Source organism: Benincasa hispida, chromosome 9, assembly GCF_027475165.1.
Source record: "Benincasa hispida cultivar pf3 chromosome 9, pf3_genome.v1.1, whole genome shotgun sequence".
Taxonomy (NCBI): Eukaryota; Viridiplantae; Streptophyta; class Magnoliopsida; order Cucurbitales; family Cucurbitaceae; genus Benincasa; species Benincasa hispida.
Window position 1 is genome coordinate 28,623,109 of NC_143486.1, and position 27,229 is coordinate 28,650,337.

Sequence of the window (27,229 nt, forward strand, 5' to 3'; positions counted from 1 at the left end):
AGGTTGGTTCCCTTTTGATTTTTTTTTTTTTTTTTTTTTTTTGAAAACATAAATTTTACCCAACATGAAAACTATCGAACGGAATGAGTTTTGTATTATAAATTGATCTCAAAATGATTAGAGTTTTTATATTATAAATTGAACTTAAAACGCTCAATCTAAACATGGATTTTTTATTACATTACATTACAATCTCATCCCATTACGGGCCACCAAACACATCCTTAGTGTTTATATTCTATATTCTATCTTACAAGTGGTAAATTAGTCCCGATTTGGTTTATGATTTTTTTTTAATGTAGAATAGGTCACTAATTTTTTTCACACAATTAAAATTTTATAAACTTAAAACACAGAATCAAAAGCTTAAAAACTTATTACACACTTTTTAGAGAGTAATGACCCAATAAATACAAGCATGAACGTTCAAAAAGCAACATTTTGATTTACGAATTTTGATATTCAGACTATGCCATTTAATTTAAATTGTAGTTTGAAATTTAAGCAGTTAGTAAGCTCTAAATTTTAATTAAAATGACAAATAATGTATTCTACTAAATAAGTACAAAATTAACAGATTGTCTGTAACCATTTTTTACTTGCAACTTAGAGAAAGAAAAATGTTAACAGAATACAAAGTCTAGCTTCAATGCAGAAGAATTTTGCCATCATATTCAACAGGCAAGTATATACATAGATTTCTATTTAAACTGGGTACATAATTTACACTTCCTGTTTTAAACATTAGCTAAAGTTCCATTTCAATTTCTCTTACTATTGAGCAGCCGTAGGATTTAAGAGCAAACTATTTGATACAATACAACTAATTGTGTTTTCACAAACCTAGCTTCTTTGGTCTTAAATAAGTTCCAGAACCTTGACGGACACCTGGCATAGAAACTTGTTGCTGCTGCCTTCTTCTCTTCTCCTTTTCCCGCTCCTTGCTTTCTCTCTCTGACTCGACCTGAATCTTTCTTAACGACTCCATCTCTTCTTCCATGGCTGTTTTGTCTTCTTTTTGCCTTTTCTTATGTTCTAAGAGTGATGTATCTGACTCCTTGACAGAGAAGAACATAGGTCCAAGTTCAGCTAACCATTGAGGCTCGACTGCAGTCGCACACTGCATATACTCCTTAGTCGTCAAAATCAGTTCGTGATACACGACGTAATCAGGAGTACATCCCATACCGTAAAGAGCACTGCTTGGATGAAGATGGCATGGCATCCCATTTCTACAGTTAACATATTCTCCTACACCCTTCAATCTAGCTGCATTGTGAAAATAAGCAGAGCAAATAGCCTTTCTCACAAGATCTGTATCTGGCCAACAAGATGTCAAAGGTATTTTCAAAGTCTTCAAGATGTCTAACAACTGCGACCGCACCTCTCGAGCCTTTCGTAGCCCTTTAACGTGCAAGAAATGGTCATTGCACCAATCTCCCCTGTACTGGTGTTGTTTCCATTGTTGGTAAACATTATACAACGTTAAATGGTCGGATTCTGGTATGAAAAACCTCTCCCTTGCAGCATCACTCTCCTCAACCCGATCTTTGGGTCGAAAAAATACTGACGGTACTGAAAGCATTGAAACGATTGTTAGTACCTCATCAAGGCACCCAAGTTGTTCACCCATCAAAAGCATTTTTGCAAGTGGGGGATCCAAGGGAAACTCCACCATCTTCCATCCAAGTTCAGTCAAACCTCCTACATTGTTAAGAGCTCCTAATACCCACAACTGGTACATGGAGTTGAGGATGTTATCCTGTGGTGGTGGATCCATGAAGTCAAAATCCAGTAGGTTTTCAACTTTAAGAGATTTAAGTAGTAAAACAACATTTCCCAAGTTAGTTCTTTGGATTTCTGGCACAGGACTTGGCAACATTTCATTTAAATATGCACTTTCTGTGTACAAACGATAGCAAGTACCAGGTCCAGTTCTACCGGCACGTCCAGCACGTTGATCAGCAGCAGCACGACTTACTGGAAATACTTGTAGCGCATCCATACCCATTCTAGGGTTATACACTTTCATTTTACCATAACCAGTGTCAATAACATAAAATATTCCATCAACCGTTAAGGAAGTCTCGGCAATATTGGTCGCAACAATGCATTTTCGGGCGCCATCTTCAGCTTTCTGGAATATCTTTGCTTGCAAGTCAGCTGGCAACTGTGAATAGATGGGCAGTATCAAAAGTTTGGGCACCCCCTTCTTTGTGGATGAAATTAGTTGTTCAATGCGCTCTGCAAGGGAAAAACAGGCTGCTTCGATCTCGTCTTGGCCAGTCATGAAGATAAGAATGTCACCAGGAGGGCTTGTGATATGGATGGTCATGGCTTGCTTTACGGCTGCTTCAACATAATCTTCACATGGAGTTTTGCTATACAAAATATTTACAGGAAATGTTCTCCCAGGGATGTGAAAAATTGGGACACTGCAAACATATTTGTGAAGTAGTTTTAAGAGGCCCATCATCCAAAAAAAAAAAAAAAAAAAAACTATAATCAACAATACCTTCCAAAAAAGTTCGAAAACTTTTGAGCATTAAGAGTCGCAGATGTCACAATAAGCTTGAAATCACGACGTTGGGCAACCACCTTTTTCAAGATCCCGAAAAGGACGTCAGTGCTAAGTGACCTCTCGTGAGCTTCATCCATTACAATTACACTGAAATGAAATGACAACAGTCAAAAAAAAAAAAAAAAAAGAACAATTGCTTCTCCAAAATGGAAAATAAATCCTAACATGGCTTACCGGTATTTTTCGAGATCAGAATCTTTGAGAGTTTCACGTAGAAGAACTCCATCAGTCATATACTGAAAAAATACGAGAACAAGTTATTCATAACCAACATCATCAATTATAAGCCTTATAATGATATGGGATGCAAATAAGAATGATATTTATGCTTGAACCGAACTCAATTGTGGTTGAGATGAGCAATCATAAAAAAACTAAGACACATAAAAAGAACTATGACAAGAATCTCATGGAATTGAGAGTAATTTGCTTTTTGAAAATATATACTCACCTTAATAATAGTTGCTGGCCCAGTTACATCCTCAAATCGAATGGCATAGCCTACCTTATCACCCAACTCGCACTCCATCTCTTCACTGACTCTTTTTGCTACACTCATTGCTGCCACACGCCTTGGTTGGGTGCAACCAACAATACCATTTGTAGTATAACCATCCTCAAATAGATACTGGAAACATACGTAGGTATTAAAGAGGTAACTATTAAACTTTGTAACGATGGAAAGATAGTTAATGATGAATAAACCTGAGTCAATTGCGTGGTCTTTCCTGAACCAGTTTCTCCAACCACCACAACCACCTGATTTTCACGTATAACCTACCAAAGACATTAGTTCAATACGATTAGAAATATTCAAAAAAATGAAAAAGAAGTCTTCTCCCCCAACTTGGGATACATAAGAGTCCACAAACAATTTTGTTTATATTTCCTATAACAATTGGTCAGCACAATCACTAAAGGTTACTGTTATTAATGATCAAGTGAAGGATTACTATTTGCCACCGAATTCAAACATTAGAGAAGCCTTAAAAACCCTCTCTTTTATGTTCAATGCAATTTAAATTTCACCCTCCCCTTCTCTTACATGGTTAATAAATAGTAAATACATAACTACTTAACAATATAACATTACAAACTTGTTATTAATGATTTTTATTACTAAACGATAAATTGTAAATGGGAAAGAACCAATATAACGTGAATAAACATTACAGGGGAACAAATAGAAGGAAAAGAATTAAAACCTGCAGCAGCTCATCTCTGACGGAATATATAGGAAGATACTGTCTTTGTTGTGCTATGGTTTTTGACTTGGCAAAGTCACTCACGGCTTCCCCCTTCTTCATATGTTGTGCAAACTTCGCATCTTCCTTAAAATCAACCTCACCTTCATCACCTACTGCTGCAGTATCTGCATCGATCTATCATATTAAAAAAAACATATTTAGAACTATTATGAAAAGAGCATCAAAAGACTTTATCCTTAATTCTGCGAAAAATCACACAAACCTGCTCAGCTGTTTTTTCAACACCAAGGATATCACCAAGTTTAGAGCCTGCAAGCTCCCAAAAGCGTTGGCGTGACTTGTTCATATTTTGTTTCTCATGAATTTCCCTCACCAATGTAGATCCTTTGCGCGATATTATAGCCATATCTGATGTAGGGTCTTTTATTGGCATTATCGGTTCTGCTTGTTTAGTGAAAACAACTCTTCCATCAAGGAAAGGAGGCTTTGTGTCTGTCACAAGATTGCAACAACTTCAGCTTGAACTCAGCCAAATAGCATTATAACTATCCACATATACGTAAGAGTACTTACCATGCACAAGAAGAATGACTTTCCGCTCTTCCTCATCGTCAAAGTCGGTTTGCACCTCAGTACCCCTAACAGCTCCTGATCTCAAAAGTTGTCGATCTTCCCACTCTGCATTATCTGCAGTGAGTTGAGACAGCTTTTTGCTTTGAGCAAGAGTCATCTTAGTTCCATCTCTACGGACCTGCATCAAAGACCATGTTGATTCACTTTTAATAAAAAGTTCAATTTTTAGAGCAATATATATTGAAAAATGATCAAAGGAACACCAATGGGTAGGGATAAGCCCCCCTCAAGCTACAAAAACAAAGCAAAACAACAAAAGAAGAACCTTTTGATCTATCATTACAAAATAATTTATTATGGCTCGAACTCCACCAAGAATTATATCATACACTAGTACAATAGAATTCATATATTACCTACTTATCTTCAAAGGTTCATTGATTTTTATCCTCTAAAACGAGACAAAAGAGAGCTCTAGTTGCACAATGCCACAAAATTTTGGCCTTCCCTATCAAACTCCATTACACTCCCACTTAGGCTTTTGTAAGTTGCTCGTCCACTTGCCCAAGTAGACAAACCTATAACTTCCAAAATGAAAGACCAACCTCTATAAGAAAATGAGCAATGCAGGAAGAGATGGTCCAATAATTTCCCTCCTTACAAGGTAGGCATCAAATGTAAGAGGAAAGAGCCTAGCAAGGAAGCTTCAAAGTTGAGGCTTTTGTAAACCTAAATTGAAGATCCAACCCAAAATCAACTACGGGAGAGATTGCACATTTATCATTGTGGCTGAGATCACAAGAAAAGCATAATTAAAGGTGTCGAACTGGCACACTGTGAAGTCTTCAATTCGACCCTTTGGTTCTTTTTTGTTTATATATATAGATATTTTTTAAAAGGAAACAAAACTTTTCATTGATATAATGAAGAGGGACTAACACTCAAAATTACAATAAAACGAAAATAAAAGAAAACAACAATAGCACTAAAGCTTCCACAATTTGATAGGACCGATACAAATCGGAGAAAAGCCATGAAAGATAAAGGAAACCTATTGAAAGTAGGGTTTGTACCCTTGGGGTATTTTTGTCTTTTTACAGTACTCTAGGGTATCCTATTTTTCTATATATACATGCAGTCCCCACTCGGACCAAGACATAACTTTTCCCCTCGTATCCTGATGAATCAATTCTAATCAGAAAATTCTATAACGTGGTTTTTTTCTCCCTATACTAGGGTTTTCCACGTAAACCTGTGTGTGCCCTTTTCTCTCTTTTCTCTCTTTTCTCTTCCTTTTTCATCATGGTATCAGAGCATGGAGACGAAACCCCGGTCACCATTGAGAAAAACCTAACAGGAGAGTCACAATTGCCATTAGTTGACAACAATGTCATCGATATAGCCATTATTGTGCAAAACGCCATAGAACGGTATTTCCAAACAATTCTCCCGCATCTCCACAGAATTGACCAGTCAACCGGAGCAAGTTTTCATGGCGTGCCTCAGACGGCTGGAGTCCAGCCGCTGCTGATTGGCGCGATCCAAGTCGCGCAGCAGCAGCAAACTGGCACGACTCCATAGATCGGCGTGATCCAAGCCGTGCAACAATAGCAGACCGGCACGACTTCACAGATCGGTGCGATCCCAATAGCCAGCACGATCCCAACCAATTCCAGTCGATCCCGCTGCAACCGTAGCCCACCTCCAGTCAATTCCAGCCGGTTACAACCGTGGCTTCCACCCTGTTGGAGCTGACCCTAGTCACGACTGCCACCCAGCGTCGACTAGTAGCCACCCTTTGTTCCAGCCGGATTTGAGCAATAGATTGGGCCAGTCGTCTCCTATGGTTGGAGGGTTTGAAGTTGGGGACATCATCTCACTACCCTCGAGGTCAAGGTGGTACAATCCAAGATCAATTTACCCAACTTCAACTTCAGATTAAACAGCAAAACGAATATGTTAAGCAACAAATAGCTGCTCTCGGAGAAGCTCTGGGAATGACCTCAAATGTCAAGTCAGACCTTCCTTCAAACTTACCGATTTACTCAGGAAATTCGGTAACTTCTTTCCCTGCTTTACCTACAGCAAAATTATTTTCTGGGGCTATGGGAAATTCTACATGCTTTATTGTTGGGGAGAAATTAAATGGTCACAATTATTTTTCGTGGTCTCAACCTATTAAAATGGCCCTTGAGGGTCGACATAAATTCGGATACTTGACAAGTGAAATTCCGAAACCGAGACCAGATGATCCCCAAGAACGTATCTGGAAGGGGGAGGATTTCTTACTTCGGTCTTTTTTAATAGATAGTATGGAGCCTCAGATCGGAAAGCCTCTACTATATGCGGCCACTGCGCGAGACATTTGGGACATTGTTTAGAGCCTGTATTCCAAACGACAAAATGCTTCCTAGCTTTATACTTTTTTTTTAAAAGAAAACAATTCATTGATTTAAGAGAATATCGAGCAAAAGCCCAAAGTACAAGAGGATTATACAATAAGCTAAATAACAACCAAATACCAAACGGATCAGCTAGCGCACCCAGGCATCTCAACTAGGTTGACACCCCCTTAGCGCCCTCATTATATCCAAAAATTAACTAAGACTAGCTTAAAGGAGAAGCAGAGCTTTATTACACTCCCCAAAAGGTACAAACAATGGGGCTAATAATTAAATAAACACCCTCCAATTGAGATTGAATTCTGATAAACTGTAGGCAATAAAGTGCTTGGATAGGATACACCAAGAAAAAGCTAGCCGACGGGCTGATTCGAACCGATCTTGACAACCAAGAGTCTTATCATGGAACACCCTTTGATTTCTTTCAAAACAAAGAACAACCAGTAGAGCCTTGACTGCATTCAACCACAATAAATTGCTGGATTTGTGAAGGTTTATACCAACTAAAAGCTGTTGCAAGTTGCCCTTAAAGTCATTACTCATAACCCATGAAATGTTGAAGAAGGACAGCAACTTATTCCAACACCAGGCTGAATAGGAACAAACAAAGAAAAGGTGGAGGGAGTCTTCTGACCAGTTTAGACACAAAGGGCATATTGAAGGAGAGATATAGCTGGCGGCCAGCTTGCTTTGCGACACCGAGGCTACATTTAATTGACCACAAAGCATTATCCAGACAAGAATGTTAATTCTTCTCGGGCTGCAAGTCTTCCACCGGGTCGAGAAGAGAGTTTTATCCATTGGGGAGGAGTGGGAAAGGTGTGTTCTAAGAGAGTTGACCGTAAAGAGTCCCGACGCTGAATAGACCATACCTTGCTATCAACAAATTCTGAAACTTTCCTTGTTGCAATGACCCCAAGCAAATCTTGAAAAGAGATGATCTCCTCATCTTTAAGCAATCGACGAAAGGTGATTGACCAAGCAGCCAAACTAATGTGCCAATGGTCAGCAACAGATCCATTTGGAAGCAAGGAGATTCGGAAGAGATTGGGAAATAAGGAACTGAAAGGAGTCATTCCCACCCAAGGGTCCAGCCAAAAAGCAATTCTACTACCATTTCCAAGTTTGAAAGTAGCCAACGATTCAACTTTTAGCCAAGACTTAGAAATACTAATCCAAGGGCTTCTCAAACTTCTACCCCCTTTACCTGTCGTGTGCCAATTGAAAGGATCCGTGCCATGAATGCTTCTGATAACTTGCCCCCAAAATGATCCTTCTTCTTTGAAAAATCTCCAGCCCCATTTAGCAAGTAGTGCTTGATTCATAGTTTTGAATCCACCAAGGCCGAGGCCTCCATCTGTCAATGGTTTTTAAACCAAAGCCCACTTCACCAAATGATTTAGCTTGCTGCCATTGTGCCCTTCCCAAAATAAGTTCCTTGTGATTCTCTCCGATTTTGAAGCAACTCCATCCGGCAATATAAATATGGACATGAAGTGCGTTGGGAGGTTGGACAGAACTGACTTGCATAATGTGACTCTACCACTTCTAGAAAGATTGAAACACTTTCATTTGTCTAATTTGGCTTGAAAGTTGTCATGGTTGCCAAAAAGACAGTTTTTTCGAGTATCCTCCTAGAGGCAGCCCAAGGTAAACGATTGGAAGCTGATCTGCCTTACAATTTAATACAGCAGCCATGGATAACAACTCATTTTCATCCACATTTATACCGTAAAGGGCTGATTTATCCCAGTTTACTTTCTGCCCCTGAGCACCATTCGAAAAAATCCACCGTTTGCTTTAGTTTTGCAAGCATGTTGCTGTCATACTTACAAAACAAGAGCGTATCATCCACAAATTGAAGGATGGAGATCTGGATTTTATCTTTGCCAACAACAAAACCTTCGTATAGACTGGCTTGAATGATCTTGGTCACCAAAGCACTTAAAACTTCACTTACAAGAAGGAAAAGGAAAGTTTAGAGGGGATCACCTTGCCTAATGCCTCTTGTGGCAGCCACTCTTCCCCTTGATTTTCCAATGAAAACTGAAAACATTGGATTTTTAACACAGCCCAGAATCCAATCTATCCATTTCTGACCAAAGTTTTTGCTTCTCAACACCTTTTCTAGGAAATCCCAATCCACACGATCAAAAGCCTTTTCCAAATCAAGTTTGAGAATCCACCCTTTCTTCTTTTTCACTCTATACTCTTCTACGGCTTCGTTAGCAATGAGGATGGGGTCTAAAATTTGCCTTCCTTCCATAAAGGCACTTTGGGAAGAAGCTATAATGTTAGGCATTACCAATTTTAATCTTTCAGCCAGCACCTTTGCAACAACCTTATATATCACTGATGTTAGGCTAATTGGCCTGAAATCACTTACTTTGACTAAGACAAATGAAGTTTTCCTTTATGCACGTATTTAGCTTACCATTCTTATAAAAATCTTCAAAGGTGGATTGCAGATTTTCCTTGATCAAGTGCCAAAATTTCAGCAAAAACTCCACTATGAAACCATCAGGTCCAGGTGCTTTATATTTTCCAAGTTTCCTTACAGCAACCTTGATTTCTTCCGGTGAAAACTTGGCTTGTAAGCTTGCATTCTGAGTTGAGTTGATACAAGACCAATCAAGGTTCAAGAGGAGATGCCTTAAACCCGGGGACTTCAGGAAGATGTTGCTATAAAAATTCAGGATTAGATGTTCAATCTCTTGAAAAGAAGTTGTTGGCACCCCTTGATCATCTACTAATTCAGCAATAAAATTTCTTCTCTTCTTTGCAACTAGGTACTTGTGGAAAAAACTTGTGTTTTCATCTCCAAACTTTAACCAATTCAACTTACTTTTCTGAATTAGATTAATTTCCTCCAATCTGTAAAGAGACATTAAATCTGGCTTCAAAGTGGATCTAAGTGTCAATTCACTACTAGCAAGGGTAGAGCAATCGGCAAGAACATCCCATTTTTCTATTTCTTTCAACAACCCCTCTTCTTTGCTTCTTTGATCTTCCTGGAATTTAGAGTGCCATTCATTTACGGCTGCCTTTACACATTTCAGTTTCTGATTAAGGGCAAAACCAGCCCACCCTTGAATGTTGCTGTTTGACCAAACTGTTTCGATGATTTTGACACTCCTTATTAAACAACCAGCTGTTACAAAATCTAAAAGGCCACCCTTGAATGTTGCTGTTTGACCAAACTGTTTCGATGATTTTGACACACTCCTTATTAAACAACCAACGTTACAAAATCTAAAAGGGGAAGGACCCCAGCTGAACGACCCAGCTTCTAGCAAAATTGGAAAGTGATCTGAGAAGGATCTGACTTGTCTATTAGCTCTAGAGTTTTCAAACAACTCATCCCAAGTTTTGGAGATGAGAAATTGATCTAAAAGAGATCTTGAAGCTGAAACACCTTCCCTAGACCAAGTGAAGCTGCCATTTCCCAACCGTATCTCCAAAAGATTGGCTTGGTCTATGAAGTTGTTAAACTTCCTCATTCCTTTAGTGCTTCTGCCCAACGGATATCTTTCATGTGCCCATCTTGTGATATTGAAATCTCCCCCGATACACCATGCTTCTACACAATAATATGAAAGAGATAGAAGTTTTGGCCACATGAATTTTCTCTCTTTGTAATCGTTTGGTCCATAGACATTAGTGATCCAGCAAGTCTTATTGCAAGCAGTGACGCATTTTACTGATAACGAATACCCCCTCTTTCAAAGTTTCAACTACCGAGATCAAATTCTTATCCCATAGAGTCAATAGTCCACCTGAATAACCATAAGATTCCATGAATTCCCATCCTATATCTTTAGAACTCCACAAGGTTTTGATGAAGCTCAATTCAAAGCTATCTTTCTTTGATTCTTGAATTAAAACTACTGTTGGATTAATTTTCTTTAGAAAACGCTTGAGAGCTAACCTTTTATTAACATCTTTCAGGCCTCTAGTATTCCACGACACAATTCTCATAATTTAGACTTAAAGGAAGGGTTGTAGCCTCAACTACTAACCATTAATCAAGGATGAGATGACAATCCGTGACAATTGAGGTTAGATGAGCTGGGAGATCACAAGGAATGGCTGGAAAAACTGATCCAACTGCCTCTGAAAAATTGTCATCCTCTGTCTGAAACAGGGGATTCGAGTCTGGTACTATAGGGTCTTCTTTTCTTTTTTCTTCTGAAAAAGTCATCTGATCTTGCCCAAACCTCTTCTTCACTACTCACGCTAAAGGGAGAATCAATGAGGACCTCCCCTTTGTCTGTTGAGAACTCCCCCGAATGGGTTGTGGAACCTCTCAGAAAGGTATGCTCTAAATTAGGTAGAGAAAAAATAGAGTGTTCAAAGAGAGTAGGGAGAGGAGGAGGGGAGGCTGACCTGGAACACTGAGGCTGTCCTTGTATTGAAGTGCACTGGGCTTCTAATAAATCCGAATTGTGAACTACCACTGATTTGGCTTTAATGTTTGATTTATTGATTGAGTCATTAGCGAACTTTCTTCTAATAAAATGATTAGGGAAGGATTTAAAAAGGCAAGGGGGATGCTTGGTTTTGTGTTGACGTTTAGCCCCTGATTTGCTTGGCCTTGGCGCTTGTTTACTGCAGGGGGAGGAGAAGTGCCGAGGAGAGGGCTGAGATTTTTGGGGCGAGCTCGGAGGCCGGCTGAGGCAGGGGAGCCAGATTTTTAGTGAAAACAGGGGAGGGAGGTTTACTGGGACTGGAACAAGGGAGCAGAGCAGAAGTCTTGGGAGACGAAAGGGCTAATTTGGTGTTTGAGAAAAGCAATGCTGATTGCTTTGAATTAAAATTATCATTAATTTCCAATGACTTCATTTTTATGAATAAGTGACTGTTCAACTTCCATAGCCAAGGGGCCGGATACCCCATTAAAAGTTCCCTTCTCTCTCTTTTTAAAGGCTCGAGGCACCTTTTTGACTTTATCATTAAAATGCAATGACTCTTCGACTTCTTTCACAAAAAACTCTTCACTTGCAGGGGGCTGAACGACTACCACGGCTGAGAAGGAAGCAAGGGTGGTTGGATTCCCTGTAAATAAACTCCTTGAAAGAGGAGAATGAGGCTTTTCGACTTCCTCTGTGTCACTTGCAGCTCTCTGCAGGGGGCCCTGGACCGGATTCGGATTTCTTGAAAAGGTAGGTTTGGAATGGGAGGAGACAAGGAAATTCCATTCCGAAATATCTAATTTAAAATTTACTCCTTCATCTTTAATAACATCATTCAACCTAACAAGGTCAATAGGATTAGAAAAATCCTTAAATAATAAATTCCCCACTGCCTTGGATGGAGCTTCTAAACAATCGATATCTCCAAAATTTAGATAAAAGTTCCCACGAATTGCATCCTTTATTTCAATTGTGGCTGGCATAAATCCACATAGGTTTCTTCTAACTTGAATTTTGGCTTCCAAACAATTAGTTAGGTTAAGAGTTTCTGAGGCAATTGATTCCAAGCCCCCAAAGTAAGCACCTATGGCTTCAAAAGTCTTTCTTCTCCAATAATCCAGTGGAAGGTTCTTGATTGAAATCTAGCCTCCAAACCTTTCATCACAGAGGCTCTTCCATGCAATATGGGATTCCATTTTTCGAACAACAAATGAAAAGGACCAAACAACTGCCATTTGCCCCAATTTGATATCAGAGTGTCCAAATCACCATTGCTACTTTGATTAAAGCTTTATCTGCAAACAGAGGATTGATAGTGACACTGGTTTTAAAGGCCTCACTCAAAACCTTCGAAATTTCCTTCCAATCATTAAAGACTAAAAGCCTTGAAATGAGCCATAAACTACTAAAATCTTCTTAGAGAACTTCATGATCTTTTTGAATCCAATAAGAACCCCCTCCTTGTTTTAATTGACTTTGAATAAGGGATTTTTGAACTGCAACTGACTTAAACTTTGAAGGCTTTGGAAATGGTGGAGAGAACCTACCTTTCACCACTTATGAGAAGCTTTTCATTTGAGGGGCTTGCTGAACTAAAGGATCTTTGAAGATATGAATGTTGGCTTCAACGATTTCCTTGAACTCTTGCCACCCTAAACATCCAACCCCATAAAGAACGTGAATGTTCTTTCGTCCCCCTGTGGTAGGCCACACTGCACATTCTACAAACCATTTGTCTTTAGCTCTGAATTTGGCTAGGCGTATGAAACTCTCATCTACTCTTTCCTTTAACAAAAAAAAACTTGACCGTTGAGGCAAACAAAAGTCTTCTAAAGCTCTCTTTAAGCCAATTGACTGCTGCTAAAGAGAGGAACAAGGACTGTCCTCTTTTCAAATCTTCCACTATGAATCCTGAATCTTCTTGCCATACAAAAGAAATGACCCATAATGTTACAACTTTTAATCTCCATGACCGGAAAACGCCCCTTTCAAGGAGTCAAAAATCCTTCACTCAAAGTGCTCCCCTTCACTCGAAGGGGCAAGAGTTAAAAGCCAAGGCTGGAAACAAGGCAAAAACAGGGTAAGAAAGGAGGTCGGGGGAAGGGAAGGAGTCGGAAGGAGGGCAGAAGGAGAGGGGTGGGAGAGGCAGTCAGAGGGAAGGAAGGCTAGGAGGGCATGGTGAACTCCGGTGGGGTGGTTGGAAGGGGAGACGCGGGGGAAGGGAGAAAAGGAGGAGAGAGGGGAGAGCATTTTTCGGTCTCTGCTTCCTAGCTCTATACCTTACGCAAGCAAGCAGGAAACAATGGATGTTACAACTGACTTCAACAAGCTGTCTCTTCTCTGGCAAGAGATGGACCTTTGTTGCGAGATGGTCTGGGACTGTCCATGTGGAGGAGTCCAACATTTCAAGTCTGAGGAAACTGACCGTGTCTATGATTTCCTCGCTGGGTTGAACTCTAAGTTCGATGTTGTACGGAGCCGAATACTAGCACATCGTCCGATACCATCCCTGATGGAAGTTTGCTCTAAAATTCGCCTCGAGGAAGACAAGTCGAGTGCTATGAATAATGTGCTGATTTTGTCAACTGATTCTGCTGCTTTTAAGACATCAAGTCCTGTCAACGACAAACAGAACAGTGAGCCTTCCCCGGTGTGTGAATACTGCAAGACGCCCTGGCACACCAAAGATTAGTGTTGGAAGCTGCATGGTCGTCCACCTAATGGTAAACGACATCAGTCAGGTTCTGGATGAGCACTGGTAAGTGAGTCAGCAAATGGAGGTCCTCAACCTCAAAACCAGAAGACTAGCCAGAATAACTCCAGTGTTGTGGGTGTGAGCGCGATTGCCTAGTCAGGTACAATTCAATCTTTTGGTCTTGTTAGTATAAATGGTAGCGAGCCGTGGATTCTAGATTCGGGGGCTACGGACCACTTAACTGGCTCTTCTGACCAATTTATTTCTTACTATCCAAGTGCTAGGAATGAGAGAATAAGAATTGCTTATGGATCTTTCGCTCCTATGGCTGGGAAAGGCCATCTTTCTCCTTTTGAGGGATTAACTTTACGGGATGTGCTACAGGTTCCCAAAATTATCTGTTAGTAAGATTACATGAGATTTGAAATGTCGAGGTCACTTTCTCACCTGATGCTATTGTTTTTCAGGATTTGAGCTCGAGGACGACGATTGGCACTGCCCAGCATGATAGAGGGCTCTATTTCCTTACTAAAGATACTTCTTCTAGGATACGTGATAGGACTAGTTTACTTTCATCAAGTTTTTCTACTTCTGAAAAAGATTACATATTATGACATTATCATCTCAGATATCCTAGTTTCTATTATATGAAATATTTATTTCTCCATCTATTTCACAATGTTAACATTTCAACTTTGACTTGTGACGTGTGTATTCGCGCTAAACAATATCGTGTCTCGCTGAGCTCTCAGCTTTATAAGCCTTCCAAGCCGTTCACACTCTTCCATAGTGATGTTTGAGGTCCTTCACCAATTACTACCTCTACCGGCAAACGCTGGTTTATAACCTTCATTGATGACCACACTAGGCTAACCTGAGTCATCCTTCTCACTGATAAGTCTGAGGTCTCATCGGTCTTTCAACAGTTCTATACCACTGTAGAAACCCAGTTCGACACAAAAATTGCTATCCTTCAAAGTGACAACGGTCAAGAGTTTTTCAATAATTCTTTTCAGGAATTCTTAGCCTCGAAGGGGATTGCCCATCAGAGTTCGTGTGCATATACTCCTCAACAAAATGGGGTAGCTGAACGAAAAAACCGTCACCTTGTCGAGGTCGCTTGCTCCCTTATGTTATCGACTTCCCTTCCTTCCTACTTATGGGGAGATGTTTTTTTAACAGCAACTCATTTGATAAACCAGATGTCTTCCTGTATCTTAAAGTTTCAAACCCCCTGGAATGTTTTAAGGAGTCCTATCCCAATAATCGTCTTATTCCTGATGTACCACTTCGGGTATTTGGGTGTGTTGTGTTTGTCCATACCCATGGTCCTAATCGCACCAAGTTTACCCCCCGTGCTCAGAAATGCATCTCTGTGGGGTACCCTCTTCATCAACATGGGTACAAATGTTACCATCCTTCTTCACGAAAATACTTTGTCTCAATGGATGTTACCTTCCTTCCCCATTAGTCATCTTCAGGGGGAGAGTACTAGTGAAGAGACTAATTGGAGTTCAAGTTTGCTAGTGTTACCTGAACCAGGGAGTGGGAGCGTTCTTCCTAAACCTGTCATAAGTGCAATTGAGATTGTCCTTCCTACTGAACAAGTTCTGTGGATAACGTACTATAGGAAGAACCATAGAAAGGAAACAGTGCCGCCTGTCACCTCTCCGGCTCCAGTCCAGGAGTCAGACCCAGCATTAGTTCCAAGTACTAGTATTTCTACCTCTGATGATAGTAACATTTATGTTGATAATGATGTTTGTGTTGAAGATGATGTGAGTAAAGACAGAGAAAATGGTGACAGTACCGACAATTGTACCAAGGACACCTTGTGCGAAGAGGATGTAGGTGTGAGTGATGACAGTTTTGAAAAACCTATTCCAGCAGATAGTACTCTTGAAGGTGAAAGAGATCACTCAGAAGGTAAGACTCATGAACAGTAGGTTGAATGTAGTGGAGAATCGGACAGGAAGAAAAGCCATGATGCCTCTCTTGATCTTCCCATTGCTTTGAGAAAAGGTACAAGATCCTCCACGAAGTATCCGCTACAAAGTTACCTATCTTACAGTAATCTGTCTTCCAAATTCAAGGCCCTTACTACGAGCCTGGATACAGCTACGATACCAAGCAGTATACATGCAGTAATGGAGATTCCTGAATGGAAAACTGTAGTTCTGGAGGAATTGGGGGCTCTTGAGAAAAATAACACCTAGGACCGGGTTACTCTCCCAAGAGGACACAAGGCAGTTGGGTGCAGATGGGTGTTTACCGTTAAATACAAGCCTAATGAAACAATTGACAGGTAGAAGGCGAGATTAGTTGCCAGAGGCTTTACTCAGACCTTCGGCATAGATTATTCCGAGACTTTCTCCGCGGTGGCAAAGTTAAATACTGTTCGTGTCCTTCTTTCAGTTGCAGTTAACAAAGACTGGCCTCCCCACCAGATTGATGTGAAGAATGCCTTTCTTAATGGAGAATCAGAAGAAGTCTACATGAGTCCTCCCCGGGATTCGAGAAACAGTTTAATCACTGAGTTTGTAAACTGAGGAAGTCCTTGTATGGGTTGAAACAGTCTCCAAGAGCCTGGTTTCGCAGATTCACCACCTTCGTAAAATCACAAGAATACAGTCAGGGACACTCAAATCACACCCTCTTAAGAAAAAAGCCAGTATCAGGGAAAATTACAGTTCTTATTGTGTATGTAGATGACATTGTCATATCAGGTAATGATGCTTCAGAAATTGACAGGCTAAAGAGGAAAATGGTTAGGAATTTGAGATTAAGGACCTCGAAAAATTGAGATACTTTCTTGGAATGGAAGTGGCTCGGTCAAAAGAAAGAATTTCAATCTCTCAACGAAAATACACTCTCGACTTACTTAAGGAGACAGGTATGACAGGTTGTAAACCAGTTGATACCCTTGTGGAAGTTAATGCTAAACTCAGTAACTTAAATAACAATATTCCGGTCAATAAGGAAAGGTATCAGCGACTTGTTGGATAGTTGATCTACCTTTCTCATACCAGACCAGACATATCCTACGCTGCAGTGCAGTCGGTCAGTTTATGCAATCTCCTTATGAAGAACACATGAAAGCAGTGGAGCGCATCCTGAGATATTTGATACTCTCCTAGTTAGGGGTTGATGTTCAGGAAATCTGACAAATGGTGCATCGAGGTATATACGGATGCTGATTGGGCAAGTTCGGTGGTAGACAGAAAGTTGACATCTGGATAATGTACCTTCTTGTGGGGTAACCTTGTTACTTGGAGGAGTAAGAAACAGGGAGTTGTTGCCAAAGGCAGTGCCGAGGCAGAATACAGGGCCATGAGTCTTGGGATATGTGAAGAGATTTGGCTAAAAAAAGGTACTAATTGATCTCGATCAAGATAGTGATCTTCCAATGAAACTATATTGTGATAATAAAGCCACAATAAGCATTGCAAATAATCCAGTGCAACATGACAGAACAAAGCACGTGGAAATTGATAGACATTTCATCAAAGAGAGACTTCACAGTGGCAACATTTATATCCCCTACGTTCCTTCCAGTCAACAAATAGCGACGTTCTCACAAAAGGACTTCCCAGACAGAATTTTGACTCGCGTGTTAGCAAGTTGGGCCTTTGTGATATCTACGCCCCAACTTGAGGGGGAGTGTTGAAAGTAGGGTTTGTACCCTAGAGGTATTTTGGTCTTTTTACTGTACTCTAGGGTTTCCTATTTTTCTATATATACGTACAGTCTCCTTGTATCCTGATGAATCAATTCTAATAAGAAAATTCTATATCGTGGTTTTTTTCCCTGTATTAGGGTTTTCCACGTAAATCTGTGTGTGCCCTTTTCTCTCTTTTCTCTTCCTTTTTCATCGAAACCATTATAAACAAAAGACTTGAAAAGGAAAAATACGGAAGACTTTGAAAGATAACACCACACAAACTTCCAAACCAAAAATCCAGCTGAAGATACTTTGACAGCAAAACCCACAACTGATGGAACATAGCCTTCAAAAATGCTCCAAAAACTTCAAAGATGCTTGAAAAACCTCCAAAGAAGCTGCTGGAAATCATGATGAATCAATCTCCCAAAAGAACAACCCATGCCAAAGAAAATCCAACCTAGACAGAAGTCGTGAGAATCGAAAATTGCCATGAAAACTACAGATAACATAGCCTCATAAGGAAACAAAAAAAAAGGGTAAATGCCTCCAGCCGAAGCCACCAACAATTTGAGAGTTAAAACCAATCCATCCAGTTCAAGACCACCAAACAACAGAACTTAATTCCATCAATGGAAGACTACCCCACTGGAAAGATTAAATCTCCTACACCGAAGCAGCTTCTTTAGATACCAACCAAAACGTAGGATTGACTCCCGAGATTACTATCATCAAATTTCTGCTGCTTGGGAAACAAATGAATTACTGGGAATGATGATGAATGGCCCTTCCAAGCAACAACCCACGATCTTCAATGAAGGAGGGAAGATTAGGAAGAATTTGATGGGAATCAATTACAGCAAACTCAAAAGAAGACAGATGAGGAGATTTTTTAAGTGAAGGTGTTCGAAAAACAACCGCAACCTCTCGCCCAAAATTAGAGTCTTCCACTTCAGGGATCAAATTTTCCACGATAAAGTATAGTTCTTCACTACTGAAACTTACTAAGGAATCATCGTCAGACTCTTCCCCTTCCAACTGAATTTCTGAACACGGCTGGCCATAGACTTCCTTGATTATATTGAACTTAGCATTCGGTTGGGAAATGACCGATCGAATGACTGCTTGGTCTAAACAAAAGCTAGACTTGTTTAACTACCGCCATTGATGCAAACAAGTTACTGATAGTGTGCATACAAGTTTGCATTATAAAGCATGTACACACATCAATCTAGGAAAAATAAATAAATAAATTGCACCTGTTGAACATACCAATCTCTTGGCCAGCTCAGCTTCTTTCTTCTGGAAGGCAGCATCATCTCCAAAGAAAAATGATGAGCTATCAGCATCGAACATTGTATTACCTTCATCTCTATCATACCTATGCAAATGAAATTAACAGCAGCCATAGGTTTAGAAAAGTGTCCATCTGGTACAAGAGCAAATCCAAAAACCAAAAAATAAATGTAGATGGTCCAAAAACAATTTCAAATAGAAATTCCAAATATTTGATACAACTCAACCAAGTTAACAAATTTACTTTACAATATCCCTTCCCAACTCATCTAAATAGTTTTATGTTTGTATTTTTACATTGGATAAGTGATATTTGGTCATCTTGGGAAAACATAAACACCAAGATTTTTTAGTATATGTTAAATTACCAAGCCCGGTCAGAGTTATATTCCATCTCCAGTCGCATGTTCTCACTGATTTCATACTTGGTTCCATTTAACTCAGACTTGTCTGTCAGAGAATCTTGTTGAGAATCCTAAAAATGGTAACCAAAACACACTTGTTAAATGGTATATTTGCAAAGATCATGTAAAAAAGGCACAACTCTAATTCAACTTAAAACGATGCATATAATTATCCATGATAATACGGAAAGTGAATCTACATCAAAAGGTAAGTCAATAAGTTGGCTTAGAAAATTATTCATAATCTGACCACAATGCAATACCTCAGACAAAGGTGAACCTCGTGAAGAAAATTTAAGATGGTGAGTTTTAAAATGATAACTTGAGCTTGATGACTTTACTGAAGATCCAGAGGCACGCACAGGAACTGGAGAAGGAGAGATCTGATCCCAAGGGGAAGCAGAATAACCTATACAATTTGCATTTTGAGAAGTAGCAGATGCATAAAAGTAAAATGCGGAATTATTAATAATATCACCATCATCTATAATCCAATGGAATATACATGTTATTCTTTCCCCGGAAGTTTTAGCTTACCAGTAGAATTAGGAGTGTTCCCACCTAACCATGGAGAAACTAACCGAGCATCTGGTGAGGCACCAACATACATTGGGGATGGTGAAGGTTGATGGTGCCTACTAGAGTTAGAGCGGCCATCTCTACGTGGTGTTTCTTCCCATTCCCATCTACCATCATCCCAATCAGATCTACCTAAAATAATAGTATGATGTTAGCATATTATAACTGAACATAAATTTATAAAATTTCTTACAAGCACTTAAATATTCGTGTCCTTTTCAAAGAAATATATATATATATATATATATATATATATATATATATATATATATATATATATTCAAGTCAAGAGATTTATCTTATAAGCAATAAATTTAGTTGTTGTACAAGGAAAAAACCAATTGCAAGAAGAAGAAGAAATTTTCATTATAACATTACTGCAAATCAGTATAATATTTTCTATCATTGCAAGACAGTTTTGAAACAACAACAACAAAAGAGAGAGGGAGTAGAAAACAACAAGCTGGTATAAAAGAAAAGACAGACAGACAGGCATTTACATAAGAGAGTAGATGGGGTATTATGTTTAACTCCGAACATAAAGAGAAAGAAACCTACTAGTAGATGAAGACAGAATTTTTTATAAGAACCAATTGAGTACTAAAGGAAAAAAAAAGAGACAACCTAAGGGCCAGGGGTAAGGAACACATCCTCCCAAAATAAGCTAAAAGAAATTTCTCCAATTGTTATCAATGGAAGAGAGATGGTAATTACAAAAGAATTTCCATGAGAACTTTCAGGTTTGGACTTCCAAATAGGATACATTTTCTCTAATCAACCATTAGACTCAACATCAAAGCTTATACATGCTGCTTTCCCCGGAGAACATCAAGCTCAACATCAAGCTTACCTAATAATTTCAGTAACTACTCTTTTTCAATTTCAGTAACTACTCTTTAAATGATACTTGTCAAAGTTGGAATCCTTTCATGTAAACTTCTTCATAAAATTAGGTTCTTTATGCTCCTAAGAGGAGTATGTAACTTTGAGCACTCATAGCTTTTTAATAATTAAGTAATAAAATGTTTGTTTCTCGTTAAAAGAAGAAAGGATTAAGAGCTAACTACAAGTATCAAGAAGATAATTTACTAAATTGTACAGTGGTTTGACAATATAATAATACATAAAAGAAAAATGATTTGTACCAGGAGTTCTTCGTGAACTTTCATATCTACTTCTCTTTCTTTCATTTTCCCTGCCATAGTCCCTTTGGTACCGAGATCTCCCATAATAAGGCTCATCACCATCATAACTGTGCCCATGTCTCGCCCGCCTGTTATTGCTTCTACTATCATTGTCAAAATCTTTTCTCTCTCTATCATGATTATCGTAGTCTTGTCTAGGGCTCCTATACCTGCTCACATGTGTGCTTTTGGATGACATAGATATAACCTTCAATACAGAATAGAGCAATAATACATGAGAGATGAGACTAAATAAACCAGAGAATACATTTTCTAACAATAATCTCAAAACCAACGTGAAGAAACAGATTAATGGAGTAAGGATACTTAGATATCTAAAGTAACCTTTCAATGTCAATATAAACTTCTTAAGTTGGTTTGCTATCAACAAACGCACAAACAAAACATACATACATACATACACCTAATCGCATTCTGAAAAATAAAATCCATCCGAAATCATATACATCATGCAAGTCATTATAAACTTCTTTATGGATGTTAGTTTTCTATTAACACAAACCTATCATAACATAACATACATTACATACAAATATATTTAATAATTACCATTATGAGAGTTTAAATAGACCATTATTAGTGAAACTTTAGCCTTTGAATGTAAACGACTGTAAAGACGACACCAGTATCATGTTTCACTAATGATAATATTGTATTTAAGAGCAACCAGCATACTGCAAATAGAATAAAGTTAAACTGTCAACATCAGGATTCAACAAAAAGAACAGAGAAATATGAACACAAGCAACCAGAATGAAAAATGAACTTACACTAGAATCTAAAGTTTCACTAGAATTACGATTTTTAAATGAATCTCCAGCTAATCCATCTTGAGCCGAAGTACTCCCTGCAACATGGAAAGCAAAAAGTTAGCCGAAGTATTTTTACATGAGTTACATTTCAACAGGAAACGAAAGAAAACAAAAAGGTAATATATAGTATGGATATGAGGTTGATATGCATGTCCAATGTTTTAATTTATTATTATTTTTTTCTTTTTCTTTATTTTTTTTTTTTTTTGGGGGGGGGGGGGGGGGGGGGAGATAAAAGAGCTCTCACTCGCAGGCATAAGAAATCAAGAAAACACCACAGTCCCACAAAAGAGAGGAGGGGTCTCCAATCTAACAAAATAAGACCAAGTGAATAATTACAAAAGAAACTTGTCACCTATTGCCCACAGGGGAATTGACATTAATAAACAATATAAACTCTTTCTTCTTTCTTTCACTTTATTTAAGAAACGAATTTTGTTAAACCACAGTGAGAAAGAGAGAAAGATGGGGCATCCACCCACCTCAAGCCAAAAAGATACCATAAAAATGCTCATATAAAAGGCACTTCAAAAGGGTAAACTAAACAAATTTATAAAAACGAAGGAGAGATTGTTTTTTACCTAAAGAAAAGAAAACGTGGAACATATTCAATGGGGTAGAAAAACATTCATAGGATTGAATATTGATCATTTGTGGGGGTTTTGTGGGTTTGATTTTTAGTATGTCCTTGTATTCTTTCATTTTTATCTCAATGAAATAAGTTGTTTCTATAATAAAAAAATTATAATAAAATTTATAGAAAAACATCATAGGATTGATCACAAATAACATCCCCTAATTAATTTACAGTTTACACCCATATTGCAATAACAAATATCTAAGGTTTTTGTACGTAGCTTCTTGAGAGGGACAATTTGTACCATAGCCCTTGGGTCATTGTTTTTTTTTTTTTTTTTTGAACCATAGTTTTCTCATTGAAAGAAAAAAAAAAAATGAGGAAGTATCTTGAATTGTCAAATAGAAAAACAAATAAAAAAAAAATCTTTGCATGAAAGAAACTAATCAAGGAAAAAGTACCTTCATTTGAATCATTGGAAACTATTTCCCGATAATTTCTATTTTTAACATAGTGTTTTCGTGAAACAGCTTCTTTTCCTGAATCAGTTACTCCGGATGATTCAATTGTCTCCTCTTCCTCCATTGATGAAACAAAAGAAGCAATACTTTGTTGTGGGACTTTGAATCCATTGTCATTAGATCCTCCCCTTCTTGCATTGGCAAGGACATCAAGACCTTCACATCAAAAAATAAATAACTTAAACAATATTATTAGAAGTGTCAAGGTGAATGCAACAGTACCTACATGTTCCTACACTTGGGAGGTAGCAGACGAGACAGATTGTCAAGAGAGGAAAAACTTTCTTCCAAGCACAAATGTTCTTAGATTTCCTAACTAACCGGATCTCAATGGGTACTTGAATTATGACCCAAGGGAAGCCAAAGCAACACATTATTAGGAGATAAGAGGCCTCCCACCTACTAAGAACCAATTATGTGCACCTAACTAGCTTAGCTTAGCTAACCCTTGAGCACATTTTTATCTTAATTTTAAGACCTAAAATGGACTCAAAAGACTCACAAAAAAATGTTGGAAATAACCACGTCCTTCCCTAAACTCAAACAATATTATTCAAAGTGTCAGGGTGAATGCAGGAATACATGCATGTTCCTAAACTTGAGATTTATATGACAAGACAGATTGTCTAAAGAAGAAAGCTTTCTTCCAAGCACATAAACGTTCCTAAATTTTCTCAAAAATCGGATCACAATGGGATCTTGAATTCTGACCCAAGGGAAGCCCATTGTGGGATAAGAGATCGCCCACCTACTAAGTAGCAACTATGCACACAAAACTAGTTTAGCTTAGATAACCACTGAACATAGTTTCATTATAATTTTAAGCCCTAAACTGGACTCAAAGACTTGCCAAGGTTGAGAAACAAACACATCCTTCCTTGTGTAGAAGAAAATGGTATCATCAACAAACAAATAGTGCAAATCAGGTGCCAATGGATCAATCTTTCCTACTGCGGGATATTAGTCATTCTTGTCTTAATATTATGGATAAGCTTCAAATCAGATGCCAATGAGTCAATCTTTCCCCATCTTGGTGTTGCCTCTACCAGAAAGACAATGAATCACATAATCACCTCTTTTTCCACCGTCTATTTGCTAGTGATATATGGCAGTGCTTTTCAATGCCTTTGGTTGGGCCTCGATTCCTCCTGAAGACTCGATTGGTTGGCTCAAAATGACACGGTTGACCACCAATTCAAAGCCATAAGGGAAGTTTTTTTGGTCCAACATCACATGTGCAATTTTGTCATCTTCAAGAACAGTGCAAAATCCTCCAAAGACATTGTGGATGTATTGATTTTTAATCCTCTCTTGTGTAAAAATCTACAATCATTAAAAATTACCATTTAAATTTTCTTGTTGCAAATTGGAAACACCTTTTGAGCTCCCATGTATGGGGCTCCTTTTTATACCTCTTTGGATTATTTCATTCATCAATAAAATTGTTTCTTATCATAAAAGAAAAATTAGGGGATGGATCTAACCTATCATTTTGGAAAGATACTTCGTCTGGTGAAGAAACTATTGGTAGAAAATTTCCTTAGAAAAAGATGGAGCTATCAAAAAATTTTGAAATACAGAACTTGGTTTTTGGAACATGGGTTGGTAGAGAAGAACCCACATAGATGCCAAGATTTGAGGAATTTGGTGCCCTCCAACTCTGCCTCGTCAATATTTGGAACTTGGAACCTAATGGAGTTCTCTCCAATAAATCCCTTATGCATTTTTTATATAAAATAACGACTTTTATTGAGAAAAAAGAAAAGAATACAAGGACATACAAAAAATCAAGTCTACAAGAGGGGAATCCTATGAAAAAAATGACTCCAAATATACAAAATAGTGCTTATTGGAATAGTTGCAAAAGGTCTTATTTTGAAGCCCAAAGGGAATCCTAGAATCTAACAAGGGACCAAACTTAATTTTGAGGAAGAATCTCTATGATGAGAAGCTGGAAGATTGGCTTAATATCATGAATTTTCATTTGGCCCATCTTAAAGATAAATGGGCTTGGAAGAAGACAAAAATAGGGCAACAACTATAAACACATTAAAAGCCATATGGACTGATTTTTACTCAAAGAAAGTCAAATTCTTCCTTTTGGAGCTTAGCCATAGTGCAATCAATACCCAAGACAGAATGCAGCTCTGTGCCCCATACATATCTCTCTCTCTCCTCAATGTTGTATCATCTGTAGAACAGCCCTTGAGACACAAAATCATTTGTTTATCAGCTTTCATGTTGCAAGTAATTTTTGGAAGGAACTGATTGCTTCATCTAAATGGCATCTCACTCTCCCTGACGACACCATCAGTCTCCTCAATTACCCCCTCAATGGCCACCCTTATATCGAAGGAAAGAGAATCCTTCGGATGAATCTTGTTTGTGCCTTTTTGTGGATCACTTGGAAGGAACACAACAACCGTCTTTTTCAAGATAAGGAAGACTCTTTCAGGTGATACCTTGAACATATTATGTTCCTGCTTTTGACTTGGTGTAAATGCATGACCTTCTAAAGATCTTACTCTCTTACCTCCATTTTGACCGATTGAAGAAATCTTTTGTAACTCCTTTGGTTCGGGCATGAGCCCTCCTTTCATAAATTTCATTCATCAATGAGCTTCTGGGATCTCATTGTTCTTGTGGTTTCTTCCTAGAGGTTTTAATCCAATATCTAAAGTTGCTTTGGACATAGTCAATTGGAGAATTACCTCCTTTATATGAAAAAAAACCACCAATCCCTACCATAATTGAAAATCTCTAAAATTTTGCTCCAGAAACTTAGTCATGTAAAATTCTAGTTTAGTTTAGGAGTTATAAAACAAATATACAAATGCATGTCAATAATAATCATACCTAGATGAGATCTTCTCTCAGGAGGTCTAAACACTGGTCTATCCTTTCCCGGAACTGACAATCCCCCTTCAGTATTATTCTCTGGTTCTAACAAAAGTGTTGTCCTGTCTATGTCAATAACTTCATCTCCTCCTTGCGTCTAACAATAAAAACAAACATAACCAAAGGTTACTAAATGCAAGAAAAAGGGGAGAAGTAGAAAAATTACATAAAGATATCAAATATATTGGAAAAATGAGTTCAAATATAGCAATATAAACACTTCAGACATAATTGAATTACCTTCATTAGAAAGAAAAATTTTCAAACTTCCAGTCGCCTCCCTCCTTGCAAAAAAGAAGCAAGCAAGAATTGATCTGATAAAAAAAAAAAAAAACCCACAACAAGATTAGCCATAACAATATGTTATAATTAGAATATTGGTTTAACATAAAACATATACTTCAAAACGCTTCCAAACAAAGCCTAAGAAAGACATAAGAAATAGAGAACCAGATAAAGCAAATGAAATACTGGCTAATGGAAAATGGAATTTGATCCCCCCCCCCACCCACACTTAAATTTTGGGTTTTGGAGCCTTAATTCTTACCAAAAAATTGCCGGAACGATCTCAAACTTCTAGATAGCACGCTAAGTCCTCCAAAACTCAATCTAAGATCCAAATATTATGGGTAAACATTAAATCCAGTTCAAACTCAATGAGTACTCAAGTTCCCCAAAAAAAATCCACCAAACTTACCAAAAAGAACGACGAAATCTCTAAATTACTGATGGTCAAAATTCTCCAAATCGCCAATCTAGCATCCAGAAGTCATGGGTCCATCAAAACACAGACCAAACCCCAATGGGTATTCACGAACTATCCAGAAAAACTCAACCCTAGAAAAATCACCAAGAACTCTTACCCACAACACCAAACGAAACCGGCGGAGGGCGGCGGCGACGCGCGGCAAAGGCAGCTGGCAGGCGCTGCACAGAGGATAACTTAGAGAGAGAATAGGAAGGAGAAAACTCACCGACGTCTGGCGCGGTGGAGCGACGATCGGCGGCCGGCCGGAGGGAGGCGGACGGCCCACGGTTGGCTGTGGTTGGCGGGGGTCGTGCGTGGGTATGATGCTGCGCGGGAGAGAGGACTGGAGAGAAAGAAGAGGGTTATTGCGGGCGTGAGGAAGGGGCAAAAAGGCTGCAGTTCTTTTAAGGAAAAAACTGATTTCATATATATTAACCACCAGTGAAAATCGAACTCTCCTTTATCCTTATTCTAAATCTTTTAAGTAAAAGAAAAAAATAATAATAAATCAATTCTCTTTTCAAATTAATTCAATTTTATAGTTTAAATTTAGCTCTTAGAACTTTAGTTCTCGAAATTTCTAATTCTAAAAAAGCTTGGATAATAAATCATGGAAGAACATGGATACTTCGTTCTCTTATTCCCAAGTCTCCTCTT

At 38.5% G+C, this 27,229-nt stretch overlaps 1 protein-coding gene across 4 annotated transcripts; it reads right to left on the reverse strand.

Annotated features, from left to right (window-relative positions):
• Nucleotides 1–578: 578 nt before the first annotated feature.
• Nucleotides 579–27,229, reverse strand: EMB3011 (RNA helicase family protein). 4 transcript variants are annotated; one of them, XM_039041275.2, is made up of 20 exons: nucleotides 26,688–27,229; nucleotides 26,522–26,579; nucleotides 26,372–26,433; nucleotides 26,065–26,138; nucleotides 25,783–25,921; nucleotides 22,867–23,082; nucleotides 21,787–21,863; nucleotides 20,957–21,203; nucleotides 19,770–19,943; nucleotides 19,496–19,641; nucleotides 19,197–19,303; nucleotides 18,805–18,913; nucleotides 4,363–4,540; nucleotides 4,052–4,281; nucleotides 3,787–3,963; nucleotides 3,287–3,358; nucleotides 3,033–3,209; nucleotides 2,756–2,817; nucleotides 2,516–2,668; nucleotides 579–2,435 (listed from the first exon to the last, which is right to left on the reverse strand). In XM_039041275.2, exons 4-20 carry the CDS (start codon nucleotides 26,068–26,070, stop codon nucleotides 836–838), a joined length of 3,870 nt encoding a protein of 1,289 aa, XP_038897203.1. In that variant the 5' UTR covers nucleotides 26,071–26,138; nucleotides 26,372–26,433; nucleotides 26,522–26,579; nucleotides 26,688–27,229; the 3' UTR covers nucleotides 579–835. The 4 variants fall into 4 exon arrangements, with proteins under 4 accessions (XP_038897203.1, XP_038897204.1, XP_090173974.1 ...); XM_039041276.2 differs by having other exon boundaries at nucleotides 26,799–26,974; XM_090317848.1 differs by having other exon boundaries at nucleotides 26,522–26,661; nucleotides 26,799–26,969.